The 20,988-nt window shown below is 49.4% G+C and overlaps 6 protein-coding genes across 6 annotated transcripts; 2 read left to right on the top strand and 4 right to left on the bottom strand.

Annotated features, from left to right (window-relative positions):
* Positions 1-571: 571 nt before the first annotated feature.
* Positions 572-3,414, top strand: LOC112886167 (E3 ubiquitin-protein ligase CHIP-like). Its single transcript, XM_025951972.1, has 8 exons — positions 572-752; positions 890-957; positions 1,041-1,104; positions 1,200-1,271; positions 2,045-2,178; positions 2,323-2,473; positions 2,569-2,679; positions 3,045-3,414. Exons 1-8 carry the CDS (start codon positions 642-644, stop codon positions 3,171-3,173), a joined length of 840 nt encoding a protein of 279 aa, XP_025807757.1. The 5' UTR covers positions 572-641; the 3' UTR covers positions 3,174-3,414.
* Positions 3,415-3,812: 398 nt separating this feature from the next.
* LOC112886166 (eukaryotic translation initiation factor 3 subunit F) lies at positions 3,813-6,532 on the top strand. Its single transcript, XM_025951971.1, has 6 exons — positions 3,813-4,172; positions 4,251-4,330; positions 4,782-5,011; positions 5,588-5,709; positions 5,787-5,900; positions 5,996-6,532. The coding sequence occupies exons 1-6, from the start codon at positions 3,945-3,947 to the stop codon at positions 6,083-6,085; spliced, it is 864 nt and encodes a 287-aa protein (XP_025807756.1). The 5' UTR covers positions 3,813-3,944; the 3' UTR covers positions 6,086-6,532.
* Positions 6,533-7,492: 960 nt separating this feature from the next.
* On the bottom strand, positions 7,493-9,298 carry LOC112886910 (polygalacturonase inhibitor-like). The gene is made up of 2 exons (XM_025952934.1): positions 8,147-9,298; positions 7,493-7,677 (listed from the first exon to the last, which is right to left on the bottom strand). Exon 1 carries the CDS (start codon positions 9,241-9,243, stop codon positions 8,155-8,157), a length of 1,089 nt encoding a protein of 362 aa, XP_025808719.1. The 5' UTR covers positions 9,244-9,298; the 3' UTR covers positions 7,493-7,677; positions 8,147-8,154.
* Positions 9,299-10,512: 1,214 nt separating this feature from the next.
* LOC112884170 (polygalacturonase inhibitor-like) lies at positions 10,513-12,037 on the bottom strand. Its single transcript, XM_025949524.1, has one exon. It carries the CDS (start codon positions 11,659-11,661, stop codon positions 10,654-10,656), a length of 1,008 nt encoding a protein of 335 aa, XP_025805309.1. The 5' UTR covers positions 11,662-12,037; the 3' UTR covers positions 10,513-10,653.
* Positions 12,038-12,170: 133 nt separating this feature from the next.
* LOC112884171 (polygalacturonase inhibitor-like) lies at positions 12,171-13,296 on the bottom strand. The gene has a single exon (XM_025949525.1). It carries the CDS (start codon positions 13,268-13,270, stop codon positions 12,266-12,268), a length of 1,005 nt encoding a protein of 334 aa, XP_025805310.1. The 5' UTR covers positions 13,271-13,296; the 3' UTR covers positions 12,171-12,265.
* Positions 13,297-19,129: 5,833 nt separating this feature from the next.
* LOC112886242 (polygalacturonase inhibitor-like) lies at positions 19,130-20,529 on the bottom strand. Its single transcript, XM_025952071.1, has one exon. The coding sequence runs from the start codon at positions 20,456-20,458 to the stop codon at positions 19,424-19,426; it is 1,035 nt and encodes a 344-aa protein (XP_025807856.1). The 5' UTR covers positions 20,459-20,529; the 3' UTR covers positions 19,130-19,423.
* Positions 20,530-20,988: the final 459 nt, after the last annotated feature.

Raw genomic sequence — 20,988 nt, 5'->3', positions numbered from 1 at the left:
TTAGCTCGGTAAAGTTTTTTCCAGTTCTTTTTTGTTCACTCGAAGTTTTGCCAATCTTGACACAGCCAAGTAGGTAATTTTGATCAAGTTAGGACATTGTATCATTTTTGTTCCTTTGTCTTACAAGCTTTGTCTGAGCGATTGTAACAACCTGGTCTAGAAAAACGGTTAAAGTCCACTCTACACGTTGAACAGACCACACCTACTAATTAACTCTCCTACATTTTTATCCTCGCTTCGCGCAAAATGGTTGCAACCAAAATTAACTAGCTTCCTTAGACTACCTATTTAAGTTGATCTAGCTGCTACCTATTTAAGTTGATCTAGATCCTTGGACTACCTATTTAAGTTGGTCTAGCTACTACCTATTTAAGTTGGTCTAGCTGCCAGTGCTCCAAGCACTGTCACGCGCGCTGGGCCAATTTTTGGACCAGCAGCCACACGGGCTGGGCTGTTACAGTTATGGGCTCTAGGCAAAAAAGAAAAAAGGAAAAAGAAAAAGTACAACACAATCCACAAACAGCTTCTGGTGGCGCCTTTCCTTCAGCCGTTTTCCTCGGTGAATACGTCCTTCGATTTGCCGTCTCTGTCGTCCCTTCAACTTCCTGCCGTGTGGCGCGTCCGCCCCACCAAGGCAAGGCATGGCGGCGAGCGGGGGCGGCGTGGCGCAGCAGGCGGAGCTCCGGCGGATCGAGGGCAACGCCTGCTTCAAGAAGGCCCGCCTCGGCGCCGCTATCGACTGCTATACCGAGGCAAGCACACCCCACCTCCCATCGCCCCGCCTCAGTTTCATTTCCCTTATTACCGTGCAAAAAAATAGATTGGATTGGGCGCGACATGGCTGTGGCCTCAGATTAAGAATGTTTCCTGCGCGATGAATCTTTGCTAGGCAATCGCGCTCTGCCCCGACGTCGCCGTCTACTGGATGAATCGGGCCCTGTGCCATTTCAAGCGCAAGTGAGTCTACTCCTACCTCTCCCCTCCTCCCCTCTTGGGGCGATTTTGGCAAGGAAGATGAAAATCTGGAGCGTTCTTCACAGGGAGTGGGCCAAGGTCGAAGAGGATAGCAGGAGGGCTCTTGCACTTGATGACACTCTAGTCAAGGTGCCGACTTTAACTACAACTACTACCTTATCACGACCCTTAGCTAACTGCTCGATACAGACATACCTAACTGCTTTGTTTCTTGTGTGATGTAGGGCCACTATCTGCTGGGATGTGCGCTGCTCGACAAGGAGGAATTTGCTCTTGCTATCAAGGAATTTGAAAAGGTTTGTTGTTTGTCCCCTGTAAGCTTGATGCAAATTCTCAATAAGTTTCTTTTCTTTGTGTATTCATTTGGTTCCTTGTTACTGGCCTTATTATGGTCAAATGGTGAGGCTGGATTTTCTTTTGCATAAGATATCCAAATCCACACCTGATGTATTCAGTTTTTTTTGGGATCTTTCCATGATTACATCTTGCCCCTGAGACAAACTTCCTTTTATGATACATAGAACTCCCAATTACTACCTTAACATATCTAAAAATGGTTCTGACGAATAACTACCATAACAGTTCCAGACTTAAAAATATGTGGTTTATTTGTGCATATAAGTCATACCTTGTAAATCTTAAATTGTTTCCTTCACCTGTACAATGTAATCCCCGACATAACTATACCTCTTTCCATTCATTCACATTTGTCAAGAGCTATACCTTGTGCCTTGTCCATTTCTTTTGGTATTGGTGACCATCATCGCATGAAAATGATGGCTTCTTAATAACCTTGTAACTGCCCCTTGTTGATCACTCTGCCTTCTGAACTTTTGAGAAGTAGTACAGTGATTTGAATGTGTAAAATGTAATATCATCTTGGCACCTCTGCTCGGGAACTGTCACTGATTCAGGAGTTGTAACGACCTATAAGTTGTATCATTCTGAGGCTATGTCTTCATACTTCACCTGCATGTCGCTGCACACTATTGCTATGCATTCATATCCTTCTTTAGTCTTTTCCTGCCACAATATCGCTAAGCTCTTATCTATCTAATCTTGGAAACAGGCTCTGAATCTCTTGAAGTCCTCAAGTTCAACGGATAAAATGGCTGAGGACATTTGGCAGGTCCTTGCAAAAGCAAAATACCTAGATTGGGAAAAGCATTCCACTGAACGAGTTTGGAGGATACAAAGTTTGAAGTATGTTACACATTAAATCTTAAATAACATAGCACTATCATTTTGCTTTAGGTCAAGTACAATGCTTATATTTGATATGGATGCTCAGTTTACCATTCTGGCTGTTCAAGTCTCCTAACAGAAGCGTATCACGTGGACATGCAGGGAAGCTTGTGAAAGTGCTCTGCAGGAGCAGCACTTTCTTAGTGGTACGCTTGTGGAAGACTCGGATGGATCAAGCAATGAGTATTCAGAACAAATTAAATTGCTAGCAGAGGTCTTCAGCAAAGCAACACTTGCCGATACACCAGTAGATGTAAAAGCAGTACTTATAATCAACCTTGTTTTTGTCAAACCTTTCTCTCTCTAAATCTGTGATCTTAAAGCTGCTGATGCATGGTGAAAACCTAGGTGCCCGATTACCTTTGCTGTCAGATAACTTTCGAGATATTTAGAGACCCAGTGATCACACCCAGTGGTGTAACATATGAAAGGGCTGTACTTCTTGAACATCTCGACAAGGTGCCTCTTTTTGCTATGTTTGCGTTCAGTTTTTTAAAATTTCTTTACTCTGTTTATACTGAAGCACTATCATGTTTACTCTGTATATACATCTGCGCATTGTAAATATTGCTGCTTGTACAATTCCTTGTTGTTCTAGAACTGTGTGATGTATATATAACGTTGATGTTCCACTAGGTCAAATAACTGTCTCTGAGAAGACTATCGGTCTCGTCTGGTGTGGATTATCATGTGGTTGTGGCAAAAATAACTTAAGAATTATTGACTTTGCCTACATTTCAGTTGGATGTCTATTGGATTCAGTCTCTTCACAGGAAAGATAATTCCGCGCAACCATTCACCTTACCATTCTCTTGGTGTTTCAGGTTGGCAATTTCGACCCAGTGACGCGAGAGCCTCTGAAGGAGCACCAGCTGGTTCCAAACCTGGCCATCAATGAAGCAGTGCAGGCCTATCTGAAAGAGCACAGCTGGGCCTACAGGCTGAACTGTTAGATGCTGTTTGTGGTGTGTGCCGGGTGCTCTGCTGATTGCTGCTGCTGATGATGATGATGAATGCTCGTCTTAGGGTTACCTTTTGTGACTACAATTATATGTCAGTGTGATACAGGTTGAGGTTAGATTGCTCAATTCATTGATTGTCAGGCAAGTTGAGTTGTAACTGCAGACATTGACCGATTGGAGCAAATGTACATAAACATTCAAGGTTAGAATAGCCATTTTCACTCAGTCATCAGTTCTTGACTTAGCAACTGCTTGGTTCAGTTCAGGCTACGATCCTTAAGGCTGAAGCTCACCTGAAGCAGCAATATTTTCACCAGGTGCTTCTGATCCTGAAATTCATCACCTTATATTTTCCTTCTCTCTTTATTTTCCCCTTAACATTGTTTGATTATGGATGGATCATCCTTACATTCGGCAGTTCATTGTACCTCGTTAACAACGTGATGCTGCTCCTTATAAAAAAACAAAAAACGTGCCCTAAAAAACAAAAAAAACGTGATGCTGCCGAAGTCATGTCGCATCAGGGCCCGTATACTTTCACAGACGGGGCGCACTGAGTCCGTCGTTGAGTGGACCGGGCCGTCCGCAATCAACCGCAGGCCCAACACTCGGCAGTGGTGAAAATAGAGAGAAGAAAGAGGAGACAAGAACTAGAGGAAACCCTAGCCCAGCACAACACCCTTCTCTCTCTCCGCCGCGCCCCGCCGCCGCCGCAAGCCGAAGCAGCTTCCTCCTCCGACTCGATCGCTCCCTGTCGAGGCCATGGCGTCCTCCTCCCCCGCTCTACTCTTCCCTTCGACCTCTTCATCCTCCTCGCCGTCCTCGGCGCGGGTGGAGGCGGTGGTGCTCTTCAACATCTGCGACAGCTACGTGCGCCGCCCCGACCAGGCGGACCGCGTCATCGGCACCCTCCTCGGCTCCCTCCTCCCCGACGGCACCGTCCACGTCCGCAACTCCTATGTCGTCCCTCACAACGAGTCCGCCGACCAGGTCGCTTCACATCACATCTCCGATTCCTTCACTGGCTCATTGGCGTTCGTTGATTGCTGATGCTCGGCGACGGTGCAGGTCGCCATCGACATCGAGTACCACCATAACATGTACGCCTCGCACCAGAAGGTCAACCCCAAGGAAGTTATCGTCGGATGGTAAGCAACCACCCCTCAAGATTCGAATGTCCGTGCCCTGTTCATTTATTCAGACAAAAGCTGAATTATGTTGTTTTCCCCAATGCATAATCCCCCTTTTTTGTGTGCCGAATTAGTTTGAGCGGATGAAGTAGTCAAATTATCATGAAATGCACATCTCATCCTTGTTGCTATGGTTCTGTTTTCAGAACATGCCTGATAGCAGCTACACCTATCACATGTTCTGTTGCGCTTCAGACAAAGCACTCTAACATTAGTAGTTCCATCTGCATGTAAATATTACCCATGACTGGAGTTCTGGAGCTATTTTTCAGTGACTGTTTAGTTTGTCAGCACACGAAGCATATTAACAGACACTAGAACAGGAAGCTTTACAAAGTCTATGAATTAGTTTACTCAGTACCCTTCTAAACTTTTCAACCCTGTTTGTTACCTTTCTATCTGTGTGTAGGTTCTCGACTGGCTTTGGCGTTTCAGGGGGGAGTACACTTATCCATGACTTCTATTCAAGGGAAGTGCAGAACCCCATCCATCTTACAGTCGACACTGGCTTCACTAGGGGGGAGGCCTCCATCAAAGCGTACATCTCATCCAACTTGTCCCTTGGAGATAGGCACCTCGCTGCACAATTTCAGGAAATCCCCCTGGATCTAAGGATGATTGAGGCAGAAAAAGCTGGATGTATGTGTCATTTTTCTGATTTCTTTTATTCATCTTATGCTATATATAAGTTGTTTTTGTCTACTAGAACTGAAGCATGAAGAGCTGAAACACCTCATCTAGTAATATATAAATTGCTTAGAACAATAAACAAACTACATTGAGTGGATACTTAAACTTGACTGTCAGTAATTCAGTAAATTCTAAGTGAATCTGCCTATGCTCTTTTGTATTGAGTATTGACCTAATTAGTGGAGAATAGCTATATTATGAATGCTTACCTGCTATTTGAGAAAAAATCATTTGTAGTTGTATCGGTTGGTCTTTTTTTTTTACTTGGTTAAATCTCTCATAAATATGTGTGTTGATTGACATGAATTCATGTTTTTTTGGATTATTCTAGTATTTAATCATAAACTATGGAACATTTACCTGCTTTCAGTGGAAACTTTATTTTATGGTTCTATTTGTTGGTCTTTACTTAACTTTGTTGATTCTCTCATAAATAGTTGTAGCAGTAGCTCGACAGCTGTAACAATCACATTTTATAAGCAAACACCTTTTGAATTTGCCTCATCCTTATTGTTTTTATAACAGTTGCGATCCTGAAATCTACAATGGTGGAGAAGCTTCCCAATGACCTGGAAGGAATGGAGTCTTCAATGGAAAAGCTTTACATTCTTATTGATGAGATCTACAAATATGTCGATGATGTTGTGGTACGAATCTCTCATGCAGAATTTTGCCAATTCCACTTTGATTTTGGTGTTAATTATCCCAATGTTTGACACTGCAGGAAGGACGTGTGGCACCTGACCACAAAATTGGGAGGTTCATCTCGGAATCTGTCGCTTCGATGCCGAAGTTGTCTCCAGCTGCTTTTGATAAGCTTTTCAATGACAAGATTCAGGTAAACAATACTCACTAACTTTTTATGCCTCAGCTAGTTTAAAATGGTCACCTTGATTTGTTTGCTTATGAGTTAATTATTCACCAACACCGCAGGATAACCTTGCGCTGGTATACCTGTCAAGCATCACAAGGACACAAATCAGCATAGCCGAGAAGTTGAACACTGCTGCTCAGGTCCTGTAATTCTGGTGGTGTGGCATCTTGGTGGATGACTTCCTGCAATTTATGATGTTTTGCATGTGTTCAGTGGGGGCAGAAATGCGATTTTTGTTTTTGTCAAATGAGATCTGAAGGAAAGAATCAGTAATTGATGAGATGCCATAATGCTAGTAGAGTGGAAGAGGCCGAGACGTTTCTATTTGGATAGTATTCTGCTTCTACTTGGATATTTGTAATGCGTTGATTTTTGCGTAGCGACACAGTTAAAGACGGAGTCGAACATCAATGTGAAGCGATGAAGGGAATTGCTCCACAATCTCGTGTGTGGAGTGTGGTGCTGTAGGGTCTCTGCAATGATGTTGTATCTGCCTGAGTGCAGGACTTGCCCCAGCCAGGTGCTTGGGATCTGCTGTTCCAAGTTTGCAGAGCTCTGATCTTCCGAAAGGAAAAAGGTTGCTGAGTTGTGCACTAGTCACTGGTAAGGGTCAGATTGTGCGTTCTTAACTCTGACCACACAGATCGATGTTGCCTTTCTTTCCTCTTGCCAAGCGTCTTGGAGCCATTTATATGATTCGCATTGCATATATTTGGTACATTTGAAAAATCAGTGGCTTTGCACCACACGATCACTTCATGTGGCATCTTAAACATCTGTACCTTCTAAACTAATTCGGTATACATGACACAATCAATGTACTGTAATATGCATCATGCATTTCTTGCTTAACTTTAGCCTGGTACCTAGCCATCCTTAGTAGGCCTCCTCCAGGGGCGGTCGAAATCGCTGGATTTTCTCCGACGTGGAAGAAAGAGAGCACGGAAAAGCTACGCACGTCAGCGTAGACATTTTACGGCAGCCGCAATAAATGCATCCTTGAGGACTGCCTAGATACACACTGCACGGATGATGCATAGCATTTCATTTCATCTTGAGATGTATCCCTCCAATAGAAATTTCCCAAACCCAAAATGAAGAACCTTCAAACCCCTCGGAAATACTCCTCTCCCCCACAATTTCCTCCCATCTCACCTTTCCCCAAAGCTTCAACCCTCAGTCGCGCGCTCGCAGCCCTGTGGCCGGCCGAACGGGCTTCGTATCCCGGGCCCAGAAGCCCACGTGCCGCGCGCGATGTCACCCCCTTGGGCTCGATCTGAGGAGCAGCCGAGCAGGACGCAGGTGCCAATCGCCGGATCCGGGTGGAAGGGATCGACCAGATAGCTGAGGCGGTGCCGGCGGAGTGGATAGGGTTTGCAGGAGGATTTGGGGACACAAGTCCTTTGCATCTTGTGAGATTACTTTTAGACTATTGACACCAGCTGTGGCCCCCGCCTTATAGGCCGCTGCCCTCGCCCTTATAGTGGAACTGTTGATGAAGTTTGCATCTCTGTCGTCTCAGAAGAGCAACTGATCGTGGTCGATCATTCACAGCATGAGCAACACATTTGTTCATTATTGGGGATGGAATTCATCCGTCGTATGCATTGCATACCTTACTTTTCGACACCCACATTTGACAGCAGTGCGAAATGATAGTAATACTGACATCAAAAGTGATTAATTTGGTGACTGCGCAGCCTACTGAATTAGCATAATCCTGATTGCCAGTGCCACCAGCCTACGATGCACCGATACTGAATACTGATACTCTGATACGGCGATACTGTAGCTACGAAAAATAAGGATACTCCGATACTCCAAAAAAATAAAAAATAAAAATAAAAATAACAATAAAGATAATTAAAGAAAGCATGGTTCAATAACACATTCCAGACAGCATAGTATTTCGTTCTTGCAATAAAGTTCTAAAAAGAAATAACTAATAATATGAGATAGCAAGTAACATTTAGCTGCATGGCTAGACTAAATGAAATTTCAAGACCAAGGTTATGGGCCATAAAATATTAAAGAGGTATCGAAGTGTATCGAATAAGTATCGGGATTAATTTTATTTATTTTTCTGCTCTTATTTTCTAATACTTTACCGATACGGTATCGGAGAAGTATGGGTGTATCGAAGTATCGGATACCTATCGAGATACCGATACTGTGGTTCGGTGCAGTATCGGTGCTTCATAGCCACCAGCTCAGCAGCTTATGCTTGGCAGGCCGGAAGGGGAGCGCCGCAGAGGCACTTGTTGTGCCGGAAGCTGTAGACCTCGAAGCTGGCCATGCCGCTCGGGAGCTCGCCGCAGAGCTGGTTGTAGCTGACGTTGAAGAACATGAGCTGGCTCAGGTTCCCGGCCGCCGCCGGGACGCCGCCGCGGATCGCGTTGTGGCTCACGTCCAGCGAGGCCAGACGCTCCGGGAACTCCAGCCGGGACATGTCGAAGCTCAGGGCGTTGCGAGACAGGTTGACGGCGACCAGCAGCGTCCTCCCGCCCCCGAACAGGACGGAGGCGTCGCCGGTGAGCGCGTTGCGGGACAGGTCCACCTGCACGAAGCTGACGGCGGCGAACTCGGCCGGGACGGTCCCGGACAGCCTGTTGTGCGACAGCGTCAGGAACGCCTCCGGGCCGGCCTTGCTGAGGAGCAGCGGCGGGATGGCGCCCGTGAGGCGGTTGCGGCCGAGGTTGATGCTGGCCAGGCGCGGGAGCGCGGCCAGGGACGCCGGGATGGCGCCGGTGAGCGCGTTGAAGGATAGGTCCAGCGACCTGAGCGCGCGGAGCTCGCCCAGGAACGCCGACACGGGGCCCGACACTCCGGTGCGGGAGATGGTGAGGTCCGTGAGGGCGGAGAGGCGGGCGAGCGCCGGAGGGATGGCGCCCGACAAGCCGGGCACGTGGAGGAACAGGAGCTCCTGGAGGCCGGTGAGGCGGGCGATGGCGGCGCCGGGCACGGGGCCGCTGACGCCGGCGTCGCGCATGATGGCCAGGCTGACGACGCGGCGGCCGCCCGTGGCCGTGGCGGAGGAGGATGTCGCGTCGCAGCGGACGCCGAACCAGTGGCAGCAGGGGATGTCGGCCGTCCACGAGACGAAGTAGGAGGCGTTACCGAAGCTCGCCTTGACGGCGAGCAGCGCCGCCCTGTCACCGGAGTGGCATTGCTGCTTGGAGGCTGGCGCCGTCGCCACCGCCGCCGCGGCGAGGAGCACGAGCACGAGCAGGACGGCGTGCGGCCGTGTGAGTGGGAAGGTGACGCACCCATCCATGTCTGGCATTGGCAAACGCTGGTTCATGATCATGAGCTGAGGCGGCTGCCTAGTGGAGTTGGGCCGCCTCTTGTGGGCACGCGCTACCTCTGTCTGCACAGCGAGGTGCCTAGGTTCAGTGTCTTGTAGTACACATGCTTGGCAAGTTGCAAAGTTTGGCGCAATTACTTTTTTTTTAAAAAAAGGTTTGGCGCAATGCACAAATGAAAAGTACAGTCTATGGGTGGCTCCAACAAGTTAAATAGAGTAGAATCAATAGATTATGAACATAAGGTTTATTTGCTTGCTGGGTTTTTACTGATGTGAAAATGGGTTGGGCTGAATCAATATAAGGCAGCTCTAAGGAGCAAGGTACTTATTTTTACGAGTAAAATGCAGGACCGGTCCTCAAACTTGGCTCGTAGTATTATTTAGGTCCCCAAACTTCCAGAATGCATATTCACGTCCACAAACTTACTAATTGTGTCACGTTAAGTCCAAATTACCATTTTTAAATTATAAAGCGGAAGTATTTATGCTAATGTGAACCTTACATGTGGGCTCAAATTTTATTTTTAAATTTTCATGCTCAACTCTTATATTTTTAAAAATTTCTCAAAAATTTTGGTTCAAAACTTTATGTCCTGATATTTTCCAATGTTTGCTTCACATTTTTTATTTTTTTACAAATTTTATCATATGAGTTTCATTTTCCTACAAAAATTTTATACATATCTTTCGTATTTAAACAATTTGTACAAGTAAATTTGTTATGATTTTTTGGCGTGTATATATTTTATATATAATTTTGTATTTGAATTCGATTTAACTTAAGCAACTGTGATTTGGACCTTACTTGATACGATTAGAGTTTAAAGATCTGAATATGCATTTTGAAATTTTTGGGACCTGGATGACACCCAAGTCAAGTTTAAGGTCCGACGGTGTATTCTACTCTATTTTTCAAATAGTGCTGCACACATCTGAAATTCTGAATATTTCTATTCTGGATGACCAGTGGATGCTTCTTCTCTTCTTTTTAGATGACCCACTTGTACATCCGATTTTGGATGGCCAGTGGATGCTGCTTCTCTTCTTTTTTGGACCAAGAGCAACTCCTCTGTCTTCTGTCATTCAGACTATAGCCTTCCTAAAAACACTGCCACAGGAAAAAGAAGGGCCATGACAAGCCCAAGAATTCATATTCCTAGTCAGCGAGGCATCCTTAGCACAAAAATGACCCGCTAGCTTGGTTTCATCTCCTGTGTTCTATGGAAAACGGTCTTCCTATGAAGTTCCTCCAATCCAAAATAAGGGACAATGTTTTGGCGGGCACTTAGCGAAATGTATTGATGCAAAAAAGAAAATAAAATTTAACCCATAGTATCACTGAACTTTATGATATTATCAGTGATTTTATTTCTTCTTGAGAATAAAGACTAGAGTTCATCTTCTGGTCTATTGTCAGTTGCAGGGATTAGCAAGCGGAGTTCCACAGAGGCACTTGTTGTGCTGGAAGCTGAAGAGGTCGAATCTCCCCATGTGGCCGCCGGTGGGCACCGCGCCGCAGAGCCGGTTGTAGCTGACGTTGAAGAACTGCAGGTTGGTGAGGTTGGCCACCTGCGCCGGGATGCCGCCGGAGATGGCGTTGTGGCTCACGTCCATGAAGTAGAGCTGCTCCGGCAGCCCCACGCCGGAGAGGTTGAAGCTGAAGGCGTTGCGCGACAGGTCCAGGTACTGAAGCTCCTTCCCCCGGCCGAAGAGGCCCGACGCGTCGCCCGCGAAGGCGTTGCGCGACAGGTCGAGGTGCGCGAAGTTGACGGCGGCGAACCCTGCGGGGATGGCGCCGGACATGTTGTTGTGCGACAGCCAGAGGTAGGCCTGGTCGGGGGACCTGCTGAGGAGCAGCGGAGGGATGGCGCCGGTGAGGCGGTTGCGGCTGAGGTTGATGCCGGAGAGGCTGGGGAGGGCGGCGAGCGACGCCGGGACGGCGCCCGTGAGGGAGTTGAAGGAGAGGTCGAGCAGCGTGAGCTTGGTGAGCGTGCCCAGGAAGGACGGCACCGGCCCGGAGACGGCGGTCCAGGAGATGGTGAGCTGCGAGAGGTTGGAGAGCTTGGCGATGGCCGGCGGGATGGGGCCGGAGAGCGCGGGGAGGTGGTGCCACACGAGGCTCTGGAGGTGGACGAGGCCGGCGACGGCGTCGGGGATGGTGCCCGTGAGGTTGGCGTCCTGGAACACGGAGAGGCCGACGACGCGGCCGGTGGAGGCGTCGCAGTCAACGTCGTACCAGTCGCAGCACGGGTCGTCGGGCGTCCAGGACGCGAAGTGGTAGGGGTTGCCGAGCGCCGCCTTGACGGCCAGCAGCGCGGCCTTGTCGCCGGAGTGGCAGCGGTCCTTGCTGGCGGCGGTGGCGAGGAGGGACGTCGCGGCGAGCAGCAGGACAACGTGGTTGAAGGCGCCGCGCGTCTCCATCTTCGTCTTGCTTATATCTGTGGCCTGGTCGGCTTGGATGCAATGGAGGATAAGAAGGGAGCAGAGCAGGAGTGTGACTTTATAACTTCTGATTTCTGAATCTATTTCAACTTTGCTCTCTTTTATTTGTATTGGTAAGTAAGCACCATGCGCGCATAAGACGGTAAGTGGGTTTCTTGCCTGATAACCTTTACTGATGGAGTATGTTGTTGGTCAATGGGCACAACCAAGCTGGAGTGCCGCCTGCTTTGAAATGGCCCTCACTTTGCCTCTCTCTTCTTACTAGTTAAACCTTTTTGAGAGTAGTTAAACTTAAACCTAATGGTAAAGAAAATGGCATCCCATTCCCATTGTATCCATCCTCACAATCGTTTCAGGACCATTTTTTTGGTCAACTGGTGTCTTCGTTGTACAAAATCAATTGGCGCTTGTTTGAATAGCTCAAAAGTGTAACAGTTTGGCATGCATAAGAATTGCAGCTCCAACAAGTAATGCAATGGACAAGCTTGTTACTGTTTGATAAAGATGTTTTATTCCTTTGAAATTGATTGAGATTACAATTGAAATCTATTGATGCTTGATGGATGGATGGATCGATGATCGATCACGTGCACGGATTAGCAAGCGGAGCTCCACACAAGCACCTGTTGTGCTGGAAGCTGTAGGCATCGAACCTCGCCGTGTTGCCGCCGGCGGGCACGGCGCCGCACAGCCGGTTGTAGCTCACGTTGAAGAACTGCAGGCTGCTGAGGTTCGCCACCTGCGCCGGGACGCCGCCGTAGATGGTGTTGTGGCTGACGTCCAGAAAGATGAGCTGCTCCGGCAGCTCCACGCCGGAGAGGTTGAAGCTCAGGGCGTTGCGCGACAGGTCCATCTGCTGCACCGGCTTGGCCCGGCCGAACAGGCCCGACGCGTCGCCGGTGAAGCCGTTGCGCGACAGGTCGATCTGCGCGAAGGCCACGGCGGAGAACTCGGCGGGCACGCCGCCGGTGAGGTTGTTGTGCGACAGCCGGAGGTAGGCCACCTGCGTCGCCTTGCTGAAGAGCAGCGGCGGGAGGGAGCCCGTGAGGCGGTTGCGGCTGAGGTCGACGCTGTACAGGCTCGGGAGCGCGGCGAGCGAGGCCGGGACGGTGCCGGCGAGCGCGTTGAAGGAGAGGTCGAGCTGGCTGAGCCTGGTGAGCGCGCCGAGGAACGTCGGCACGGGTCCGGAGACGGCCGTCCAGGAGATGGTGAGGAAGGAGAGGTTGGAGAGCCTGGCGATGGCCGGCGGGATGGGGCCGGAGATGCCCGGGAGGTGGTGCAGCCTGAGGGTCCGGAGGTGGGTGAGGCCGGCGACGGCGTCCGGGATGGCGCCCGTGAGGTTGGCGTCCTGGAACACGGAGAGGCCGACGACGCGGCCGGTGGAGGCGTCGCAGTCGACGTCGTACCAGTCGCAGCACGGGGAGGCGGCCGTCCAGGACGCGAAGTGGTATGGGTTGCCCAGCGCCGCCTTGATGGCCAGCAGCGCGGCCTTGTCGCCGGAGTGGCAGCGGCTGGCGGAGGAGGCGGCGGCGGAAGCGGCGATGAGGAGGACAAGGATGGCGCGCATCCGCATCGCCGTCGTCTTCATCTTGCTGACATGCACAGGCACAGCACGGTACTCCGGCCGGGGTCGCTCTGCAGCTGCGGCTAGATATATATACATACTCCATTGGTGAGCTGGTAACAGATCGGCGAGCGAGTCCACCGACAAGAAGGCCGCCGCCGCCGCGGCACTGTCAACGGAAGGAGACTGGTCAAACATCTCAAGCTACACTCTGACTCTGACAGTCTGACTCGATGGATAAGAGCAGAGCAGCAGGGGTCCCCTGTTCATGTTCATGCTACCCCTGTCAGTGACCCGTCTTATGAACGCTCGCCCTCTTCCGCTAAGGCCGTCGGCAATCGCCGTCGGCGGACCGTCGAGAAGACAGATGAAGTTTCCCAAGGAAGAAGAGGCTTATATGTATAATATCCCCCCTAATTAGGGGTTTTTGAAAAATATGGACCAAGTAATTTATATAAAACTCCCCCTAATTTGAATCGCGATCCAAACCAGGGGACTTCATATAAAACGACGGACCAAATTTTACATAAACACCCCTAAATTCGAATTTACTTTCTGAATCTCCGGGCCGGCATCGCGGCGTCGCGCCCGCCTGAGACCCGGAAAGGCGGCGAGGGAGCAGGAAAAAGGAGCACGAGCACGACCTGTCCTCGAAGACGAGAGCCTCGGAAAACCTCTGTCTCCGAAACAACCAGGCATCTCCCCTTCTCCGCCGCCGTGGGGGCTGGGCCGCTCGCGGAGTCGCCGTATACGTCACGCGCTCTCACGGCGGCAGGGGCGGCGCGGCAACCAGAGACCACGCCGCCGCGCGCTCCATCGTCCGCGGACCACGCCGCTAGCGGCGGACATGCATGGGCGCTGCATAAACCGCATCCGGATGTGTGACGCGTAAGAGAAGACAGGCCAATTGGAGATGGGTAGTTCAGAGTTCAGAGGAGCTGCTGGAAGTCTGAATATTTCTTCCATTCAGGAAATACAGAAAGACAAGACCCTAAGGGCACACTGATGCTCATCATCTGGAGGGTTAAATTGGAGGAGATCAGGTTTTTGGTTTGGGATGCTGACATGATCCATTTAAGTATAGCTGATAATCACGAATGCATTGTTCATTAATGGATTGAAGAAATTCAGCAACGTGGGACCGAAAATTCAGTTGCAAGTACATTGCTGAAGGGTGCGACTCCATGAGCAGGCTGTGACCACCTTCCATCAGTTAGTTTGACCGTCGATTACTAACAACAGCAGCATGGAGAAAACGATGGTTTGCATCCTATGACGTTGTGGATCCTTAAGCGTCCACAATCTTGATTCAGAAAGTGCCCTGACGTAGGTCAAACTGAAGCTGACAGAAAGAAACCTCCCTGGGTGTCTCCCTTCTGAAGATTTTGTTGTATATAACAGTGCTGAACCAAGCTTTTTGCATGTTTTATGAGATCACCAAGACATGGCCAGCCTTATTCGCGATGATGATGATTCGCACGTTATCATGTATGGCATGGATATTCCTCGGTTAGATGGCACATCCAGTATCTGAGAGATCAATCATCCATGGACGCGGAATGCGGAAAGCCGGAAACATGTGAAAGTGCATTTAGGCCGGCCTCTAGTGAGTTTTGGGGAATATCAAAGAACTAAGGACCTTGTTTATTAAATATATGAGCAGGAATTGATTGCTATATATTATGATGAATATTATGATAAAAATATTGAAAGTAAAGATAAAAGATTCATATGACAAGATGTGTAACTAGACTATGATTAAAGTGATAATATTGATAAGCAATGAATACTATATGGATTGAGTTACCTATTTGATAACAATTATTTAGTCTCATATCTAAATGAAACTTGTTGATAAAATCATAGCACTAGAAGGGAATTTCTTGAGAAGAAATGGATAATATATCAATAGAAGATATAAGTTGCAATGAATTATAAAGAATGAATTTCATTGATGATTTAATTATGATACAAACCTATATGGAACTCTATGTGATGCAAAGATGAAGAGTTGGAATTCGGGATAGTGTTTCGAGGGACTAAGCTTGGGGAAGAGCAATTGATTTATGCCGAGGTACAGGGTGAAGAAACTTTCTTTGAATTCAACTTGAAGAATCTTGGTCGTGTATGGTGTTCATATTAGCAAGTATCAGTCTTTCTATAATATTATTGTGAAGATGGTGGTTTGAACTAGAAGTGGATTTCGTTCAAACAAAATGGTTCAAGTCAAAGTTGTGCTCAAGTTATAGAAATCAAGTTGGATGCACTTCTCAGATTGAGAATGATCAAGGTACAACATGGTAAACTTTTGAGAAACTCAAATAGTTGAAATGTAATCTATCTTTGATTTTGAGTATAGGTGTGCCGTACTATCAAGAGGGATGCATCACATTATGTTTTGGTTTAGTCTCAGTGTTCAAGTAACCTAAGTAAGTTGAAAGAGTCACAAAAGCCTTAAGTACATATTGGGTGTAATTAACATGGTAATCCGGAAGTTCCGAATTTTGCATACGTGGTACTAACGGCTAGTAGGTTTGAAAATCCAGAAGTTCCGGGTTCTAAATGTCACATAACGGCTAGTTTCTTTGGACCCAGCTATTTATACTCTTGAGCTACTCCTTGGTGGGCTGTTGTTCCAGGCATTACCCTACTGCTTGCTAGTCGTCCAAAAAAGCTTGGTAGTTTTGTTGAGCTCTCCCCAACTTCTTTTTGTGACATTGTGCGATTTTTGTAATATCTTTAAGTTGGGTTTAAAAGAGTGAAAGCTTGAAAATACTAGAGAGCACAACAAATCTTGAGCATTTGAGTTTAGTCGAAATCGTGTGTTTTGCATTTGTTACTCTTGGAGCTTTGGCTCCTAGATGGTCAGGTGTTGTCCGGCAAGCGCCCAATTATGTGGGCTGTTGTGAGAAGTTTGTAAGGGTCGGTTTTCACCTTCGCATGAAAAGGAAATCAAGATAGTGGAAGGTCAAGGTGTGCTTGTGTAGCACCTTGGTGGGGAGGCTTCGCGGAGCTCCTCAATGGAGAGTAGGATTCACTAAGCTTGTGTAGCACATGCAGTGAATTCGAACTTCGGTAAAAATTCTTGTGTCAATTGTGTTCCATTTTATCCTGGTGATCTGAGGAGCTCTTCATTGAACACTTGTGTTTTTGGAGAGGTTGTTATTTTTTTTAATTGCAGGAACTGTGCGGACCTGCTCCAGAAACTCCACTTAACCTTCTCTACATCTGGGGTTTGAATTTGTATCGTACTAGATTTATTGTCTTCATTCTGCTCTGTATGAACCCGGAAGTTCCGAGTTCATCTACTGCCCTGCTCAAATTCGGAAGTTCCGGATTCGCTAACCCGGAAGTTCTGGGTTTGGCAGGCAGCGGATTTCTATCCGCTGCTTTGGATTGGAGTGAAAATTTGTAGGTGCACCTATTCACCCTCTTCCCAGACGACATCACGGTCCTTTCACGATGGCACATCCCTTTTATGTAATATCGCACTTGTAAGACTTTGAACTTGCTTCTTCTCTCTTAAATGATATAGCAATGCTCCTGCAAACTTTTCAAAAAAGATGGTACATCCCTGGATTTCTTCAAACTTTTCAAAAAAGGTGGCACATCTCTGGATTTCTGGCCGACCGGCTGTTAGTTTTGTGATTTACTATTGGTCAGGAAGACCGATTCCACTCAGTTCACGCCCTGATCGGGGGCGCGTCAGCCGTTCATGGCTGTAGACCCCCTCTCGCGCAGCACTATAAAAGGAAAAGAGGAGCCGCCAGAGCACGTCGGTCCAAAGATCAGCGTGCTACAGGGCTCTTACTTCACCGATCTAAGAAGTGCTGAAGCGAGGGAAACCCCCCGCAGCACCGTCACCGTCACGCCGACGCCACTGCGACATCTTCCCCAACTCGCCGCCCACCTCGTCACAGACTCGCAGCCTCGTCATTGACGATGACCACAACTACACCATCATGGCCGGCGCATCTACCAAACCCGATGGTCCTCTCCTCCTCTCCCTCCCTCTCTCCCTCCCTCCCTCCCTCTCTCTCTCTCTGTACATGTACCCCAGTTGTAAACCATCTTGTTATTCATCAGAATGTTAATGTAAACACCCACTGATTACTCCTAGGGATCCTAGGAATCAATCAATGGTATCAGTTAGCCGATCTATCACCGGCTAGTTTTGGCTTACCTTCTACGGACGGACGTGGTGTACTCTTTAACAACCAAATGCATGTTTTACACGCAGAGCAGTGCATTGCCCAGTCTGACGACAAAGTGGTTCGGCTTGGCTGTACATGTTGTCATGTTGAAAGTCTGAAACTCTGAATGTTTGATTTCTCCATGAAATGGAGATAGTCATTCGTTTTTCTGATCCATTCCTGCAGGATGGAATGGTTTTGAGTGGGTGCCATTTTCAACAAAATTATAAAGCAAATGAGCAGCTACTGACATCCTAGACACCAAAGAATAACTGGCATACATGATCATTCCTGAAGAATTACGTCGCAAGATTCACAAACTGCAACTAGGCAACAAACCAACAGCGGCTATCGGAGTTTCAGCGAATGCATTTCGTGATATGCAATGCAAGGTTGTGTGCACTAGTAAGTTTCTGGTCTGTAACGCCCACTGGGATATTCAGATGCCCACAAACTCTGCAATTGCCATGCCAGCTTGACGATGCAGTTGTGGGTTGGCTTGGCTTGCACATGCTCTGAAGTCTGAATGTTTAGTTCCTCCAGGAAATGCAGAGACGGTCAGTGCGAGCGGAGATCGATCTTCCCGGAGAGATGCACGGTGATCGCTCAATATTCGGAAACTAAGCTTTTGAACACTGAGACAGATCGTCAGTTTCAGCCAGCAAAGCAATTGACACTGGGACAGATCCCCCGCCTCCGTGCCCGCCGGACAAGCTCGCTGCCGGCCATCAGATGCAAGGATTCACGGCGGGTTGCCATGGTCAGCTTATTGCTTCCGCTTCCCATTGGTTGCCGACGGCACGAACGATCCAGCCCCATGTCGGCCCTGCGAGCCCCTGTTGGCCGAAGGAGGGCGGCGGATCGGCGGTGCGTTACATCCGAGCCGCCGATCGCGCGCTTCCTGCGTCCTTCTCCTTGACGAATGAACCTGAGAATATCATCTCCATTTTACGATTGGGGCGGAGAAGTGAGGGTTTAGGGGAGAGTTTGGACCTCGCGCGTGCACTGGTCTGATGCGGCGGCAATCGGCGTCAGCGGACCGTGGAGAAGACAAATGAAGAAGCTTCCCAAGGAGGAAGAGGGTTTATACGGAAAAAATATTACCCAGAACAGGGGTTCTTATGTAAAATACTATATCTATATTTTTCATAAAACACCCTAATTCGGATCGCCATCGGTAATCGCGATCCGAATAAGGGGTCTGTATATAAAAAGCGGATTCATATTTTACATAAAGAACCCTGAGTTCGGTTTTGTTTTCTGAAGTCTCCGGGCCGGGCGTCGCTCCCGCTTGAGACCCGGAAAAGGCGGCAAGGGAGCGGAGGAGAACCGGAGAGGAGCACTCGCAATGCCCTCGACGGCGATAACCTCGGAAAACCTCCATCTCTGGAGCCAGGAGTCTCTCGCGCACCTTCTCCGCGCTGCGTGGGCAGGGCCGCCGCTCGCGGTTTCGTGAGACACTAGCTCTCACGGCGGCCGGGGTGGCGCAGCAACCAGAAAACCACGCCGCCGCGCGCTCCGTCACCAGCGGCCACGCCGGCAGCAGCGTACATTCGTGGCGCTGCATCCAGATGTGACGCGGAAGACAAGAAAGGCCATTTGGAGATGGATAGTTCAGACTTGAGGAGGAGGTAGGTGCTGGAAGTCTGAAGTTTTCATTCGGGAAATGCTGAAGACAAGACCGGCCCACTAGTTTAATTTGATGCAACTGCGTTGCAAAACATTGTCAAGCAACAATATATTGGCACTTCAAATTAAGGACACACACACATGCGTATACATTATACATTGAGCTTAATCTGTCTCTAGCTAGCTAGGTGTACAAACCCAAAACACACAACCATTATTACTCTATAGTACATACTTCGATCTTCTTAGGTGCGAGTTGTACTTGGCACTATTGGCTTAATGAGCTTATTAGCTTCCTCCTCGATCTTGTGGATGCATGCATGGGTGGAGCTAGAATTGTTCTGGAATGAGAGATTTAGAGCATGTAACGGTGGCAGGCCGGGAGCGGGGATCCGCAGAGGCACTTGTTGTGCTGGTAGCTGTAGGCGTCGAACCTCTCCATTACCCCGCCGGTGGGCAGCACGCCGCACAGCTTGTTGTAGCTGACGTTGAAGAGCTGCAGGCCGGCGAGGTCGGCCACCTGCGCCGGGACGCGGCCGCGGATGGCGTTGTGGCTCAGGTCCAGGTAGGTGAGTTGCTCCGGCAGCTCCGCGCCCGTGAGGCTGAAGCGCAGGTCGTTGCGGGACAGGTCCAGGTGCTGCAGCGGCTTCCCCCGGCCGAGGACGGCCGAGGCGTCTCCGGAGAGGGAGTTGCGCGACAGGTCGAGGTGCGTGAAGTTGATGGCGGCGAACCCGGCGGGGATGGCGCCGGAGAGGTTGTTGTGCGAGAGCCAGAGCTCGACCTGGCCGGGGCACTTGCTGAGGAGCAGCGCCGGGACGGGGCCCTCGAGGCGGTTGCGGCTGAGGTCGATGCTGGCGAGGGCGGGGAGGTCGGCGAGCGAGGCCGGGATGGCGCCCGAGAGGGAGTTGAAGGAGAGGTCGAGCAGTGCGAGCTCGGCGAGCTGGGACAGGAACGCCGGCACGGGCCCGGAGACGCCGGTGTAGGAGATGGTGAGCTGCGAGAGGCCCGAGAGCTGGGCGAGCGACTCCGGGATGCCGCCGGTGAGGCCCGGGAGGTGGCGCAGCACGAGGGTGCGGAGGCCGGTGAGGTTGGCGATGGCGTCCGGGATGGCGGCCGTGACGTTGGCGTCCCCGAAGACGGAGAGGCCGACGACGCGGCCCGTGGCGTTGTCGCAGTCGACGTCGTACCAGTCGCAGCAGAAGGTGTCGGGCGTCCAGGACGCGAAGTGGTAGGGGCTCCCCAGCGCGGAGTTGATGGCCAGCAGCGCCGCCTGGTCCTCGTCGTGGCACTGCATCGTGGAGCCCGCGGTGGCGGCGCCGGCGAGGCAGGAGAGGAGCAGCAGCAGCAGGACTAGCAGGTGCTGTGACGATTGCTGCGAGGAGGCGGCCATGATGGATCGATCGATCACCTAGCTCCCTGTCTCACTTGTGATGATCAGCTAGCTAGCTAGCTAGATGCTTGTGGTTGCTTTTGGTTGGTTGCATCGCCATTTCATGCATACTTATAGGCTTGCAAAAGCGCAAGTTGGGAGCACCTGCACTAGCAAAGGGAAGAAGCCACTGGGATTAAACATTGCAAAAGTGCAGGCCAGTGGAGGACAGGGATGAAGACCTGCACATCGTCTGTATGAAGACCACATCACTGCATCGCTCTCAATGCAGAGATCTAGTATCAGATATTTCATGCATGCTATTGCTAGGGCTACTGGCACTACTAGGAGGTTAATTGGGGGGTGTAACGAGCCTAACTTGTGTGACATGGATCAGCATTATGTTAGTCCTTGTTGATGAGATGTGTGGATAAAATTATTATCTAGCCTACCGCAATACAATGCGGATAGGCCGGGCGATGAGTGGATCCTGGCATGCCTAGCCTGCTGCGCCATCTCGACTCCTGTTTGGCCTTTCCGTTGATGTATGG

The sequence above is a fragment of the Panicum hallii genome, chromosome 3, assembly GCF_002211085.1.
Source record: "Panicum hallii strain FIL2 chromosome 3, PHallii_v3.1, whole genome shotgun sequence".
In the NCBI taxonomy this organism is placed as follows: Eukaryota; Viridiplantae; Streptophyta; class Magnoliopsida; order Poales; family Poaceae; genus Panicum; species Panicum hallii.
The sequence above is the reverse complement of the archived record's forward strand: the minus strand, read 5'-3'. Positions and strand labels throughout refer to the sequence as shown.

Excerpts from the sequence above, each read along its gene's own strand:
- LOC112886167 (XM_025951972.1), top strand. The coding sequence starts at position 642 with ATGGCGGCGAGCGGGGGCGGCGTGGCGCAGCAGGCGGAGCTCCGGCGG. Across the intron at positions 1,105-1,199 it reads TTGATGACACTCTAGTCAAG|GGCCACTATCTGCTGGGATG; the intron begins GTGCCGACTTTA and ends TGTGTGATGTAG. Across the intron at positions 2,179-2,322 it reads TGGAGGATACAAAGTTTGAA|GGAAGCTTGTGAAAGTGCTC; the intron begins GTATGTTACACA and ends GTGGACATGCAG.
- LOC112886166 (XM_025951971.1), top strand. The coding sequence starts at position 3,945 with ATGGCGTCCTCCTCCCCCGCTCTACTCTTCCCTTCGACCTCTTCATCC. Across the intron at positions 4,173-4,250 it reads ACAACGAGTCCGCCGACCAG|GTCGCCATCGACATCGAGTA; the intron begins GTCGCTTCACAT and ends GCGACGGTGCAG. Across the intron at positions 5,012-5,587 it reads TGAGGCAGAAAAAGCTGGAT|TTGCGATCCTGAAATCTACA; the intron begins GTATGTGTCATT and ends TTTTTATAACAG.
- LOC112886910 (XM_025952934.1), bottom strand. The coding sequence starts at position 9,243 with ATGATCATGAACCAGCGTTTGCCAATGCCAGACATGGATGGGTGCGTC.
- LOC112884170 (XM_025949524.1), bottom strand. The coding sequence starts at position 11,661 with ATGGAGACGCGCGGCGCCTTCAACCACGTTGTCCTGCTGCTCGCCGCG.
- LOC112884171 (XM_025949525.1), bottom strand. The coding sequence starts at position 13,270 with ATGAAGACGACGGCGATGCGGATGCGCGCCATCCTTGTCCTCCTCATC.
- LOC112886242 (XM_025952071.1), bottom strand. The coding sequence starts at position 20,458 with ATGGCCGCCTCCTCGCAGCAATCGTCACAGCACCTGCTAGTCCTGCTG.